Source organism: Rhineura floridana, chromosome 11, assembly GCF_030035675.1.
Source record: "Rhineura floridana isolate rRhiFlo1 chromosome 11, rRhiFlo1.hap2, whole genome shotgun sequence".
Classification (NCBI taxonomy): domain Eukaryota; kingdom Metazoa; phylum Chordata; class Lepidosauria; order Squamata; family Rhineuridae; genus Rhineura; species Rhineura floridana.
Window position 1 is genome coordinate 57805470 of NC_084490.1, and position 15498 is coordinate 57820967.

A 15498-nucleotide genomic window follows, 5' to 3' on the forward strand; every position below is an offset into this window, starting at 1 on the left:
ATTGCAATCCAATACACACTTATCTGGGAGTAAGTCCCATTGAACCCAATGGAGCTTATTTCTGGGTAGACATGTACTGGACTGCACCCGTAAAGTATTCTATACAGCCTAATCAATGGATAGCTGCTTTAGCATCTATATGTTATGTTTTACTGGATTTAAAATTGAGATTCAACAAAAAATTGATGTTTTGGATATGCTGAACTCCACAGTGGAGGTCTGGCTGCTTCAGATAGCTGCTGGTGCGGGAATGCTGATAATGACTCTTTGAGGCATACAATGCGGGCATGCCATGTGGTGTCTTCTTTCTGGTCAGAAATTGTTCATATTAACTCTGATTTTGAAAAATCCTTGATATTTGTGGATGTTCATACAACGAATGTGGATCCTGTCAGCCCTTATGGTTGCAAAAAGGCTTATACTCCAAGGCTGGAAGGATAAACATCCACCATCCATTATTCAACAGTTGGAAGATCTCACTGCCCTTTCTGTATTTGAACATATATTGTATAATTGTCAATCTCATTTGGATATCTATTTGGATATATAGACTACCCACATTAACATATATGTTTAAATTATTTTTATTGTTCATGTGAGCTAAAGTTTCTTTTTTTTCTGTTATATCTGCAGTGTATTTTTAAAGTCACGTTACTTTCTGACTAGAGATGTAAAAGCCCAGGAAAAAAACCTGAAAAGTGAAAAAAACTGGCTTTTCCCCCAAAGTCAAGGGGAGGGGTCTGAAAAATTGGAAACTTCTGGGGCTATGATGTGTAAAAGGATATAAAACTGGCTAAAAACAGCATTCAAGGACAAATGAACCCTGCCGCAAGAAACAACTGCCGTAAGAAATAACAGTGACTGCTAAAGGAGCACTTGATAAAGGGGCCTTGCTTGATAGCCTTGGTCAAGAATTTCCTTTAGGCCAGATCATGCTTTAAGATAAACTGGGGCTCTGGAGCAGAGATGAGGAACCATTTTTATCCCAAGGGCCACATTCTGTCCTGGGCAATCTTTTAGAAGTCACATGCCAGTAGTGGGAGGGGCCATATGCAAAAGTGGGCAGAGCAAGGTATATCCTTGTATAGGAGTCTGCATTCCACTCACACAAAAGTCAGACATTTTTACACCCACCTTCATCTGGGCAGGCAAGAGGCATTATCACAGTGCACACCGACACATTCCAGTCAGGCAAAAGCAAATGAGGGTGCAGCTAGCGAGGGGTGTTGAAGGGGAAAAGGCATAACGTAGGCAGAGTCCAATGGGCCAAATAGATAGGCCTAGAGGGTCACATTTGGGCCCAGGACCTGAGGTTCCTCACTCCTGCTCTAGAGAACCTCAGCTGTCACGCCAACCTTGAGTTTTGTAGCATTTCAGAAACTGAACGCAAAGACATCGAGATTTTCCCAATAAACGGTCTTAAATCAACATGGCCAGATCTTCTGCTTGATCTTTCAAGCAATGCAATAAGCAGCCTGAATCAGCGACTTGCCATCAGTTTTCTGCTGCAAATTGCCCCCAGCCTGGCTGCTCTTTGACTCCCCAGATGCTGCTTGTGGTAATCAGTAGTTTCAGGAACAAAGACCAGCAAGTTAGGAAACAGTTTTCAGTAGAATATTAGTGTAGGACCCCAATTTGGATTGGGAACATGTTCTGAAATAGGCTTTCATTGTTGCTTTTTCTACAAAAAAAACCTGTCCAAATTAATCACTTGTTTAAATATATGACTAATATAATGTGTAATTTGGCCCTTTGTAGTATATATTATGTTTGTGTTGTTTTTTGCCCTTTTTTATTTTGGAGGTGGTGGCATTGATGACTCTTTCCCATGGACTGTGTAGTCCTATTCAGTCCACACTTCACCTTCTGACCAGATTTAGCTAGGCCTCGATTTAGATTCAGCTAGGCCTAGATTTAGCTAGGCCTTGCTCCAATGCCTTCAAACTTCACTCTGCACCTGTATTAAATAAGCACTCAGCCCTGTTGCTTTTTGTGCCCAGGTGCCTCCCCATCTCTAGCATCCCAGATACACCCCCTTTGTCTCCTCTTAAAAGTCATTCTCAAAACCAGTGCATCTGTCTTTCCTGGACCGACAGAGCCTGCTGTCTGTTAGCCACCCATCAGTCCATCCTCTTCAAAAGATGAGCATTTCTCCTCTAATCCTTTATCAACGCAGCACCCACCTCCAAAGAAGTACTGGTTCCCCGTGCGCAGCTGAATGTCTCTGTCAACGCGGAAGCTGGCATCATTCTGGTTATCAATGATGATGACAGCCATGGTTTCACGTACCGTCAAAGACACAGAATGCCAGAAGCCATCATTAAGACGAAATCCTGGGGTGGGGGGATAGAAAATGATAAGACAGTGAATGACTCTTCAGTCACTGCCCCTCAGAAGCTTCACTCTCATGTTGCAGCCACTAGTCTTATCTAAAGCCACCAAAGCCCTCTTTGAAATATCTGCTTCCTTGAGCTTGCTAGTCATTCTGATGGTATCATGTGGCAGAAAGCATAACAGAATAATAACTGGGTGGGATTTTTTTAATGACATGCTAGAATGCAGTAGAGACTGGTCACTCTGATGTCAATGGGGCAGTGAATTCACTCTGGGTTTTAGAATGAACTTTCAAGGAGATTTGTACCTTGGATAGCTCCTTGATAGTTCAAACTAAAACGCGGAGTGGATTCACTGCCCACTGACATCAGAGCCGCTAGTCTCCACTGCTGGAATGCATTTCCTCTATGGTGCCTCTAGGCCAATCATTTCACTTCAAAGGAATTAGGAGAAAAACAGTATCTTGGTTTTCATACTCTGAGATTCTGAACACCACATCCCAAACCTAACACAATCCAGGAGACAGCTGTCATTTTGGGATGATCTTGTAATTAAGTCCACATAGCCTCTAGTTGATTATTTCTCTGAGCAACATGAACTGAAAATTATGCATGTAACTGGGCCTCTACTGGACCAGTTCACTTAAAATGATTAAAGGTAGGCACTCATTTATTGAATGTACTTGTACTCAAGATGTTATCTTGGAGTTTATTCTACAAATATGCAGAAGAGCTAAGGAAGCGGTCACCTAATGGTCTCTAGCTTGTTTTTCCATTGTAGCTTTAAAGCCAATGAAGAAATCAGTAAGTTAATAAAAGCAACACCTGGAATATACAATCAACAAAATCAGCCCTGGGACTCAACCTGTGTCGCAAAGTGCTCTTCATTAATGCCCTTGTTCTTTGGCACATACTGGGAATGTTGCTGGATTACAACTATCATCCCTGACCACAGGCCATGCTGGGTGAGGCTGATGGGAGTTGGGAGTCTCAAAAACCATGTAGGACCAATAATGCCCTTCCTTCACTATGAAGCCTCCATCTTGAATCAGAATGCCTCCCTGCATTATGGAGGGTTTTTTCACTACCTTAAAAGACCTTTTAAACGTTAACTTCTTCCCCTCCTCATACCTGCTGCAAACTCCAGCTTCTTGGTTTTAGTTTTGGCTTTTGGCTGAGCAATGGTTACATTGACTTGCCCATCACTCAGCACCATCTCAAGCCAGCCCAGGTCATCGGCAAAGGATGTGTACATAAGCAACCCAACAACATCCCATGTTCGGAAGCTGAAGCCAACCACTAGCATATTGCGCCGCGGATACCCAGACACCTGCAAGAAGTTGTTGACCCCAGCAAAGGTAAATGGAAACAAGAGGTTGTCCCGACAGAAGTCACCCACATGGCCCTGCAACAAAGAAAGAGACAGATGAGGCACCCTGTAACAGAAGTACAACTGCTGAAGAAGGGAAAGGTGAGCTGAAGTGGCCAGGCTGCCATTCCATTACAGCAGGGCCAGTTCCATTTGGTGCTCCTGAGACTGCACTGTGCAGCCTGCTAAACCTATTAAAGGGCACACAACTCTGGAGGTTGAAAATCTCTGGGATTTTTTTGAATACATATTTTTATTATGGCTGTGACTGTAAGCTTGAAAACAGCTGGGCAACCCCTGGAAAAGCCTCAGAAAGAAGTGAGAAAGAGGCAAAGAAGATTTTCAGTTATCAGGGGCGCACTTTCAATTCCTGGAATATCTCCTTGCCAGAGCTTGGAAGTAACTAGCTACAAGTAACGAATTACTTGTAATTCATTACTTTTTTGAGTAACGAGTGGGTAATTCCTTTACATTTTGATTGTAATAGAACTAGGAGTAATTTTACTACTTTTGTGGAGTAATTGTAACGTTTCCAGAATTACTTTGGGGCATTACTTGGGGGGGAGCAGGGGAAGCCTTTTGCTCCTCTGATTTGTGGATGAAAATCATGTGCCTCAAACTGGACTTCTGCGCAGTGTTGCTCTTTCCTCATGCTCTGTGGATGGGTAGGAGGCGACGAGGGAGGAGGCGGAGAGTGAGAAGGGTGGAGTGGAGAAAACAATTGTTTAAAAAAATGGATGGTGGTGGTGAAGAATGGAGTGGAGGGGAAAAGGAGCCGGAAGGCAAGAACATGGATAAAGGAGGAGGCAGCAGCAGAATGGAGACAAAGAACTGAGGAGGTGAAAGATGACAATGTACACGTGTGTGTGTGTGTGTGTGTGTGTGAGTGAGTGAGAGAGAGAGAGAGAGAGAGAGAGAATACTGTGTTTGCACTTGGCACACAAAGTGGCCTCCACCACCCTCTCTGGCTACTGTGCTGCATTTGCAGTATTTTAATTTTTTTGCATCTCAGGGGAAAATGTGTGCTTGGGTGAGTGTCCCTCAGTTGGTGGCAGGGCAGGGTCTGGGAGGTGGTTAAGTGAGAGAGATTATGCTGGCTGGCTGAGTGGGGGGGTTGCACTTGGTTTGATGTGCAAAGATCTGAGTAGTGGCCTCAGCCTTCCTCCCCACCACCCTTTCCAGCGGAGAGACCACCATTGCTATCTTATGAATAAAAATAATTATTCTACTATCTCTGTATGTGTTTGTTTATTTTTAATGTTGTTTTAGGCTACTTAGATGTGCAGCAGCCAAGGCCAGCACCTTGTAGGCATTTTTTAAAGTAACTGAAATGTAATTGTAGTGATTACTTTGGAGGAAAAAATAAAGTAATCAGTTACTTTCAGAGCAATTGTAATTGTAACGGTAATTACTATTTTTGGGGGGCCATGTAACTGTAACTGTAATTTATTACTTTTTAAAAGTAATCTTCCAAGCTTTGCTCCTTGCCCTAGTAAGGATTCCTAGCAGAATCCAATTAAATTATGCAAAAAAGGCAAATACATAAACATAAATGACTTTGCATGCATTTTGGTCACAAAACACTTATTGGAGAAAGACTGACATTTTGCTGCTTTTCTCCCTTAACAAGTGCTCATCTCCTGTGCCCACTGGCCTGTATGTGGTGTTGTTTAACACCAAATCGGTACACAATAAGACCACTGTCATCCATGATTTGATTGTGGATGAAGGTGCTGATTTGGTGTGCATTACTGAGACCTGGGTGGGTGAGCTGGGAGGAGTTGATCTGACCCAGCTTTGCCCATCTGGATACTCGGTGCAGCACCAGCACAGGCTGCAGGGACGGGGGGGGGGAGGAGTTGCTGTGGTCTACAGAACTTCCATCTCTGTCACCAGGAAACCACTCTGTCTGGAGCTGGCTGTGAAGGCCTGCACCTGGTGTCGGGCCGATGAGACAGTAAACTAGGGTTGCTGCTGGTGTACCGTCCACCCTGCTGCCTGGCAGCTTCTCTGACAGAACTGGCAGAAGCCAGCTTGGCTGTGGTGTTGGAGGAGCTCAGAACGATGGTGCTGGGTGATTTCAATGTCCATGCGGAGGCTGCCTCTAGTGTTCCGGCTCAGGACTTCATGGCCTCCATGACGACCATGGGGCTGTCTCAAGTTGCCAATGGCCCAACACATAGGGCAGGGCACACCCTCGACTTCGTTTTTGCTCCATATGGAGGAAGGAGTGGTCTGGAGATGGGGGGGTGGATGTCACCCCATTGTAATGGTCAGATCACTTCCTGGTGAAGTTTAGACTTATCGCTCTGATCCTTCCCTGCAGGGGTGGTGGACAGATTAAGATGGTCTGCCCCTGGAGCCTAATGGAATCCACTGGATTCCTGAATGCCCTGGGGGAGTTCCCAGTAGATAGAGCAGGTGATCCTGTTGAAGCCCTTGTCACACTGTGGAACAGTGAGGCGCGTCGGGCTCTCGACACGGTTGCCCCCGAGCGCTCTCTCCGGCATTGAGGAGCCCGGTTTGCCCCTTGGTACACCAGTGAGCTAAGGGCAATGAAACAGGCTGGATGATGGCTAGAGTGCAAGTCGCAAAAGACGTGCTGTGAGGCTGATCAGGCACAAGTAAAACATCATAACTGTGCCAATTGTGTGGCGGTGAGGGCGGCGAAGAAGGCCCACTTCTCTGCCTCCATCGCATCCTCAAGTAGCCATCCAGTGGAGCTTTTCCGTATTGTCAGGGGTCTGTTGACATCAACTCCAGGAAATGGAGGTTTAGACCCTTCGGAGGCCCACTGTGAATTGTTTGCAAGGCACTTTAAGGGTAAAGTTGCTCGCCTCCGTAGCAGTCTTGATGCCCCATCCACATCTACTGTAGTCCCCAATGAGGTGTCCAGTGCAACGTCTGCTGCAACTTCTTGGGAACGGATGATGCAGCCAGCAACATGTCCTCTCGACCCTTGCCCTTCTTGGCTTATTAAAGCTTGCCAAGGGGGTTTGACTGAGTGGATCCAGGGTGTGGTCAATGCATCATTGCAGGAGGGAGTGGTTTCACCTGCCTTGAAAGAGGCGGTGATCCAACCACTCCTGAAAAAGCCCACTCTGGACCCATTGGTTTGTGACAACTACCGACTGGTTGCAAATACCCTCTTTTTAGGGAAGGTGATTGAGAGGATTGTGGCACAGCAGTTGCAAGTACTCTTGGATGAAACAGATTATCTTGACCCATCTCAGTCTGGGTTCAGGTCTGGTTATGGGACTGAATCGGCCTTGGTCGCCCTGATGGATGACCTTTATTGGGAGAAGGACAGAGGGAGTGCGACCCTGTTATTCTTACTTGATCTCTCAGTGGCTTTTGATACCATTGACCATGGTATCCTTCTGGGCCGACTTGCTGAGATGGGTATTGGAGGCACTGTTTTACAGTGGTTCCGTTCCTATCTTCAGGGTCTCTCTCAGAGAATAGCATTGGGTGACTGTCTTTCGGCCCCCTGGCAGTTGTGCTGTGGAGTCCCATAGGGTACTATCTTGTCCCCCATGCTGTTTAACATCTATATGAAGCCCTTGGGAGCAGTCATCAGGAGCTTTGGGGCGAGGTGTCAGCAGTATGCTGACGATACCCAGCTCTATTTCTCTGTAACATCTGAATCGGGAGAGACCGTGCAAGCCCTTGACCACTGCTTGGACTCAGTGGTGGGCTGGATGAGGGCCAATAAACTGAGCCTGAATCCTAGCAAGACGGAGGCACTGTGGGTTGGTGGTTCCCGAGTTCACATAAATGGTCAGTTGCCTGCTTTGGATGGGGTCGTACTCCCTCTGAAAGAGCAGACCCATAGTCTGGGGGTGCTTTTGGATCCAGCCTTGTCGCTAGAGGCCCAGGTGACCTCTGTGGCTGGGAGTGCCTTTTACCAGCTTCAGCTGGTAAGACAGCTGTGGCCATTTCTGGATCGGAATAGCCTGACCACTGTTGTCCATGCACTGGTAACCTCTAGGATGGATTACTGTAATGTGCTCTATGTGGGGCTGCCCTTGAAGTTGGTCCGGAAGCTGCAGCTGGTGCAAAATGCAGCAGCGAGACTGCTCACTAGGGCAGGGTATCGTCAACATGTCACCCCGCTGCTGAAAGAATTGCACTGGCTGCCCATTTGCCACCGGGCCAAATTCAAGGTTCTAGTTTTGGTGTACAAAGCCCTATACAGCTTGGGACCAGGATACCTGAAAGATCGTATTATCCCTTATATACCCAGCCGATCACTGCACTTTGCAGGTGAGGGCCTCCTGCAGATACCATCTTATCTGGAGGTTCGTTCTGCATAACATAGGAAATGGACCTTTGGTGTGGCGGCACCTACCCTGTGGAATTCCCTCCCTTTGAATATTAGGCAGGCGCCATCTCTGTCATCTTTTTGGCGCCTTTTGAAGACTTTCCTCTTTCAACCAGCCTTTTAAGTTGAGACCTATCCCACTCTGCGTCTGTGTTGGAATTGCTTTTAATATATATATTTTCAAACAATGTGTTTCTTAACCCTTTTTTAAAGATGTTTTTTAAGCTTTTAAAAAAATGTTTTTAAAGTTGTTGTTTTAATGTATTTTAAGGTCTGTTTTTATGATGTTTTGATGTGTTTTTAGCACTTTTGTTTGCCGCCCTGGGCTCCTGCTAGGAGGAAGGGCGGGATACAAATTAAATAATAAATAAATAAATAATAAACAAGTAGAAAAAGTAGGGCTGTCTTTATAGAAGGGGTGGGAAACCTTTCTTCAGGCTGAGGGCCATATTACCCCAGAGGAAAACCTTCAGGGCGTGTATTCCAACAGAGGGCAGGGCCAGTCACACACACAACCTATTTCCCATGGAAACAGAGACATATATTTAATTCTTAGTAACTCCACTCAAATTTCTCCTTCAATTTACTCCTTTGCCTTTTTTCAAGTATGTAAAATAAAACCTTCCGACACCCTTTATCTGTCCTGTCAGTGCAAGAGGCAAAGAGAACTCTATCATCCCAACAGAAAAATGAAAATAATGTCAATGCATGGTTGAACTACAAGTCTCACCTCATAGCTGTTCAAAGCCTCAAACTTCAAAAGGCAATTGCTCCCCCAAAATCACAAGCATGCAGTTCCTAAATGCATGAGACACTTTTTGCATATGAGTCTACCTCTCTACTGAGGAATTTTTCCTGGTACTTTCATCTTCTTGCAGCAGATCTTCTTGCAGAAGAATGAGCAGTTACGCACTTTGTACATTAAAGCCTTTTCCCGTCTCATAAGAAGAGCCTGTTGGATCAGGCCAGTGGCCCATCTAGTCCAGCATCCTGTTCTCACAGTGGCCAACCAGATGCCCATGGGAAGCCTGTTCCCCACTGAATAGCTGATGGGCCACATAAAAATATGGCTGAGAGCTGACTAAGTAGGAATCTCTATAAAAGTCTGTTTGCTTACACATTTGTTAAGAGTAGAAAAATAACAGTTTTAGGGGGCTGCATGGTCAATGCTAGCCTCATAGCAGAATGAGTGCCGGTCCCAGAGTCCTGCATACGGACTCTCACAAGCTGCTTCCACAGCAGGGGGCCAGCACATCTACCAGACAGCCAGGGGCTACCAAACAAGATTATATCTCTATTGTCAGAGACCCAACACCACAGTCATCCTCACCTCAAACTGGATGGAAGGTTTTCGACGTCTTGCTAAGTCGGTTATATAGACCAAATTGTAGGCGATGTTTTCCATGCAGCCACGAAAGTTTGGCCGATAGACAAGACGTTGTTTCTCATAGTTCATTACGCCTCCAAAGAAGATCTGCAGAGGTCAAGGAAACAGCATCTCAGCTGGAGACTAAGTAGGTCCAGGACTTTCCAATGCTTCTCCATAGACCATGCTCTCACATCGGAACACTGGGCTCATATATGCAGAGCTCGGGAATAATTTAAAGACCCAGCAGGCACCACTCCCATGGAAAAAGGGGGAGAAGACAAGTGTTCCATCTGGGATTAAATTTAAAATCCCCAATCAGGGCATTCTGAGTATAAGCCCTGCATAACTTTGTGTGGTTGCCCACCATCCCAGCAAATCACCTCTTTGTCCAGGTCAAGCTGCTCAAACTCCCCATTAAGACGGAACTGCAAGACCTCCCCATCCAGGCTGAAATTGACAAATCGCCTGTAGCGATCAAGACGAAATTGGTGCCAGTGTTGGTCATCCAAGAGGCTTCCCAATTTCATTATTGTCTCTCCTCCACTGGTGTTTAGTGAACTGTTGCCTGGGGAGCAGAAACAATTGTCAACAGGATGCTGAAAATGGTGTCAACAGAAAAACAGAGCCAGGCCTTTCAATTCCCCTCTCCAATCTGACTTCTGTCTTTGGTCATTCAGTGGGCCAGTGTACACCCACAGGTTGGAAGATACCCAAGCACATTGTTTTTCACTACTGGAAAGCAAAGCATTTTCTCAGAAAATTGAGCAATAGATCTTGGATGTTGCAACTAAGGAAAAAATATATTAATAGAAAGAATATGTTAGCTAACTTTTGACTCCTTAAGCCAGACATTTTTAGAGACCCAAGCTGCATGAACAATACAAGACAAAGTAATAGGCTTCACCACCATCCTTTTCCTCTCTTTAAATGTCATGAAGGCAGGTGTTGATTCATATGTTACTCCAAAAATGTGTTTTCCCTTAGGATTAATACTGTTATATTTTCCATTAAAACTATCCAGACAGCCAGTGTGGTGAAGTGGTTAGAGCACTGCAACGTGACCTGAGAGACCAGGGTTCAAATCCCCACTTGGCCATGAAACTCATTGGGTGACCTTGGGCCAGTCACTGCCTCTCAGCCTAACCTACCTCACAGGGTTGTTGTGAGGATAAAACAGAGATGGGGGAGAACCATGTACACCACCTTGAGTTCCTTGGAGGAAAAATGGGACACAAATGCAATAAATAAATAAAAATGTTTCAGATCAACCCAGAGTAGTTGCTCTGCAAAAGAACAATTTTCCAACTAAAAAAGCTTGAGATGGGGGGGCAGAAGAGAGCAGTGCTCTTTGGCAACGCATCAGCTTCTGTACAAATGAAGGTCCCAATGAAATGTGATGGAGACAGACGTATTTTAAAATGAGCTAGCCCTATTCGCATGTAAAGCAGGGGTGGTGTACAATTTAAAGGGTCAAAGAAGTGTGGAACCCTTACCCCAGCCAGTTTTTTTCCTCCATAGCCCTCTTTACTGCCTCTGCCCCCCAGGTAATTTTCCCTCCAACCAAGCTCATTTTCGATATCAGAGTTCAGCTGAGATAAAAATACCTGGAGGGATGGAATATGGAATTAAGGACAGCAGAAGGATTTGGCACCAACCTATCCACATGGAAATGTGACACTCATATATACAGATGAAAGTCTATCATCTTCATGTGTACTTTCAGTTCAAGTTCACCTTAGATAGCCTGAGCTTCTTAGTAAGGTTCAGCTCCAACATCTTGCACACAGACTTTGCAAACTTCAGCACCTTTGCCAGGAAGCTAAGCAGGAGATGCATATTAAGCAAAAACTCAAATCTCAGCACATTAATGCTTTTGGCATCTATGTACGTTGTTCTGAGGTGACTATCTCACTATTGTGAACGGGCCTATCACCTTTTTTTTGCCTGCCTAAGCTAGTGTGGTGTAGTGGTTAGAGTGTTGGACTATGACATGGGAGACCAGGGTTCGAATCCCCACACAGCCATGAAGCTCACTGGGTGACCCTGGGCCAGTCACTGCCTCTCAGCCTCAGAGGAAGGCAATGCTAAACCACCTCTGAATACCGCTTACCATGAAAACTCTATTCATAGGGTCGCCATAACTCGGAATCGACTTGAAGGCAGTCCATTTCCATTTTCAAACTGATGTGTATTAGGGGGCTTACCAAAAAGGCAGAATGCTCCTGAATAGTTTATCATCTCTCTCTGTCCATTAATGCCACACCCACAAGAGTTTAAAGGAGGTACAAAAGGGTGTTAGAAACAGTTGTTTTAATTTGAATTTAAACACAAAGTGAGCACTGTGCACTGAATGGAGGTGAAGCATGTCATCGAAGTCTGCCCTACCGTAGCATGTTCCTTCAAGATACCACACTTCTCCGGTTCTCCATCATGTCTAAGCTGAAAGGTCACATATCTTTCCCCCAATACGCAAGCTGAGGAAAGATTGCTATTTAACAGAGATGTATGTGCCCATCCTGCAATGGGCTGGACCCAGCAACCTGACACTCAAAGCTACCTGTGCACAAAACATCATAAATATTGGTATGGTCCCTATATTCTTTGGTCCTTTATCCTACAACCAACTCCAGAAATGACTAACATCAGGGGTGACCATAAGAGTATTATTATGTTAGTCTGCCTAGTATAGACCAATATACTGGTTTAGTATTTTATTTTCCTTTTGATTGAGTCTACTCAAGATTCGCCTACTCCTTCCCTTTTTTAAATATTCCATTAAAATAAACAGCTTAACTGGATTTCTGGGCTGTACTAGTTTCTAGACACACTCAAGGACTATTTCTTCCCCGCATTGCTTGCACCATCAGGGCTATACTACTGGCTTGAAGTGCCTGAGAGATCAGGACGGGTGACAGGCTGAAGTTGCCAGGCAGAAATCCTGTGCTCCTTGTCCTGGGTGACTAATAAGCAGGTGATGGCAAGAACAGAGAGGCAGGATCAATCACCCATTGCTAGTGAGCTATGCTACTGAGTTTGTGCTGGAGAAGGGTATCACTATCCTTAACAAAGCACACTTCAGATGCAGCTGCTTTTGGGGAAATATGATGCAGGATAAGCAGGTGTGCTGCCTGCTTTACGAGTCTGCCTGATTCTAATATATACTAAATGCATATTTGTAAACAAACAGATACTAAAACAGCCTAAGTCTCCAGCAGCGTCTCATCTAAATAGTGGCATTGCTCCAAGAATTCTCACTGCTCAGGGAAGCATAGAGAAATATTGGATATATGCAATTGTTTACTCGTCTGTGAACCAAGGATTTTCACTTGAAGTTGGTCCTTATGCCACAACTGCAACTCCCTCTGCAAGAATCCAATCACTGCTTTAGCAGCTTGTCAGGGATAGCCAATTTGTTGACCTTCAGATGTTGTTGGACTCCAACTCCCCTCAGCATGGTCCATGGTCAGGATTGATCACAGCTGTAGTCCAACACCTGGAGGGCACCATGTTGGATGAGTTTCAGTTGGTACAGCTTGAGAACGTTGACAAGGTGCTTGGACAGGTTTGTGCAACCACCTCTGTGCTGGATCCTTGCCCTTCTTGGCTAATAAAAGCTAGCAGGGATGGAACAGTTGGCTGGGCCAGGGAAGTGATTAATGCCTCCCTGCAAGAGGGAGTGGTCCCTGGCCCCCTGAAAGAGGCTGTAGTGAGACCACTCCTGAAGAGACCCTCCCTGGACCCAGAAAATCTTAAAAACTATAGGCCGGTGGCAAATGTTCCATTCCTGGGCAAGGTCCTTGAACGAGTGGTTGCAGGCCAGCTCCAGACACTCTTGGATGAGACCAATTATATGGATCCATTTCAGTCAGGTTTCAGGCCTGGTTTTGGCATGGAAACAGCCTTGGCCTTGGTATGATGACCTCTGTCGGGAGAGAGACAAGGGGAGTGTGACTCTGTTGATTCTCCTTGATCTCTCAGCGGCTTTCGATACCATTGACCATGGTATCCTTCTGGGAAGACTGGCTGAGTTGGGAGTGGGAGGGACTGCATGGCAGCGGTTCCGCTCCTACTTGGCGGGTCAGCTCCAGAAGGTGGTGCTTGGGGAACATTGCTCGGCACCCTGGACTCTCCAGCATGGGGCTCTGCAGGGGTCAGTTCTGTCCCCCATGCTGTTCAACATCTACATGAAACAGTTGGGTGCAGTCATCCAGAGTTTTGAAGAGTACTGCCATCAGTATATTGATGACACGTAGCTCTATTTCCCCTTTTCATCTTCTTCAGGTGAGGCTGTCAATGTGCTGAACCGGTGCCTGGCTGCGGCAATGGACTGGATGAGGGCTAATAAACTGAGGCTCAATCCAGACAAAACTGAGATGCTGCTGGTGGGTGGTTCTTCTGACCGGATGGTGGATATCCAACCTGTCCTGGATGGGGTTGCATTCCCCTTGAAGGAGCAGGTTCGTAGCTTGAGGGTTCTCCTAGAACCATCTCTGTCACTTGAGGCTCAGGTAGCCTCGATGGCACAGTTCAGTTGGTGGCCCAGCTACGCCCCTATCTGGACAGGGATGGCCTGGCTTTGGTTGTCCGTGCTCTGGTGGCCTCCAGGTTGGATTACTGCAATGCGCTCTATGTGGGGCTGCCTTTGAGGATGGTTCAGAAACTGCAGCTTGTGAAAAATGCAGCGGCCAGATTGGTAACGGGGACCAGACAGTTCGAACATATAAAACCGATTCTGGCGCGCTTGCATTGGCTGCCTGTATGTTTCTGAGCTCAATTCAAGGTGCTGGTTTTAACCTATAAAGCCTTCCACGGCTTGAGACCACAACACCTGATGGAACGCCTCTCCCAACACAAGCCCACCCGTACACTACGCTCAACATCCAAGGCCCTCCTCCGGCTGCCTACCGCCCAGAGAGCTTTGGCTATGGGGAGGTATATAAATGCAATTAATAATAACAATAATAATATCCCTGAGCTTGTCAGTGCATACTGCTGCATCCCAACCTCACCAAGGCTTATGCTGAGAACCAACTGAGCCTGCTGCAGCTCCAGACTGATGTAGTCACCCTGGGCCCCGGACGCATACATTAAAATGCCCTCCTGCTCCATTGTCTTGAAGTTGAACCCAATCATGTCTTGGACAGTACGGACAATTTTGGTGCGGAACTTGTAGGCAATGGCATCATCACCATCAAAATACAGGATGTCAGACTCTGCAGGAAGGAGAAGGAACAAAAAAATGCACAGCTATTGTAAATAAATTCTCTTTTCCAGACAGCTTCCTGGCTCACCAGAATAAGCTGGCTCCACAGCCAATGCAATCCCACATTAAACCAACAGCCCTCTGGCCTGTGCAAAGCCTGCTTGCACTTGACTCCTGATCAATGCTAAGAGTTTGCTGGGTCAGTGATCAAGATATTTCTCTCTCTCAGTCAGAGATGTGATTGCCTACTGTTCTATGATTCTATGAAAACTGGGGACGGAAATAGCTGTTTCCCCCCCTTTAAAAAAAACAGAAAAAAACTTTCCCCCCAGGCCTTCACATCTCTCTCAGTATGCAATACAGTTTTTCAAATACCATCCGCTCCCAAGAATGACTCTCACCATCTTATCAAGACATCTCTCCCCAACCCTGACTCAAGATGTCACACGTCAAAGAAACTTTTGGGGGGGGGGGAGGACCAACTCTTTCCCTTTTCCCTGACAGTGTGATAAGGAAAAACTGAAAATGTACCATATTTTCAACAAAACACTGAAAAAATCAATTTCCAAAACTGCTTCTCCATAAACACAATTTAATTTTGTGTATTTGCTATGATGGCAGATGATGTATCTTTTTTTACTGTAAAAATGTAAAAGACAGACATTGTGGTCCATACTTCAAGTCTTATTAAGGCAACATCTTCATTAGGCCAACCAAAATATCACAAAATAGTGGGCATGCTTAAAATGTATTAATAAATTTGTTGCCCTACTAGGGATTTTGGAATTTTAAAGGTATTATTTCAGAGCCCAAAGTAAAATAAACTGGTTTGGTATGAGCAGAAGGATAACACACTGCAAATGTTTTCAATGCCTCCCGCATCTCTTTTACTTGAAGGGG

General features: G+C 45.6%; 1 protein-coding gene across 3 annotated transcripts in view; it reads right to left on the reverse strand.

Annotated features, from left to right (window-relative positions):
* Window positions 1-15498, reverse strand: part of CNTNAP1 (contactin associated protein 1) — a 51083-nt gene that overhangs the window by 25032 nt on the left and 10553 nt on the right. For all 3 annotated transcript variants that reach the window (XM_061589258.1, XM_061589260.1, XM_061589261.1), the window contains 5 exons: window positions 14405-14608; window positions 9776-9960; window positions 9357-9500; window positions 3465-3738; window positions 2184-2333 (listed from right to left, as the gene is read on the reverse strand). In XM_061589258.1, coding sequence (XP_061445242.1) covers window positions 2184-2333; window positions 3465-3738; window positions 9357-9500; window positions 9776-9960; window positions 14405-14608 — 957 coding nt within the window. The remainder of the gene's footprint in view (window positions 1-2183; window positions 2334-3464; window positions 3739-9356; window positions 9501-9775; window positions 9961-14404; window positions 14609-15498) is intronic.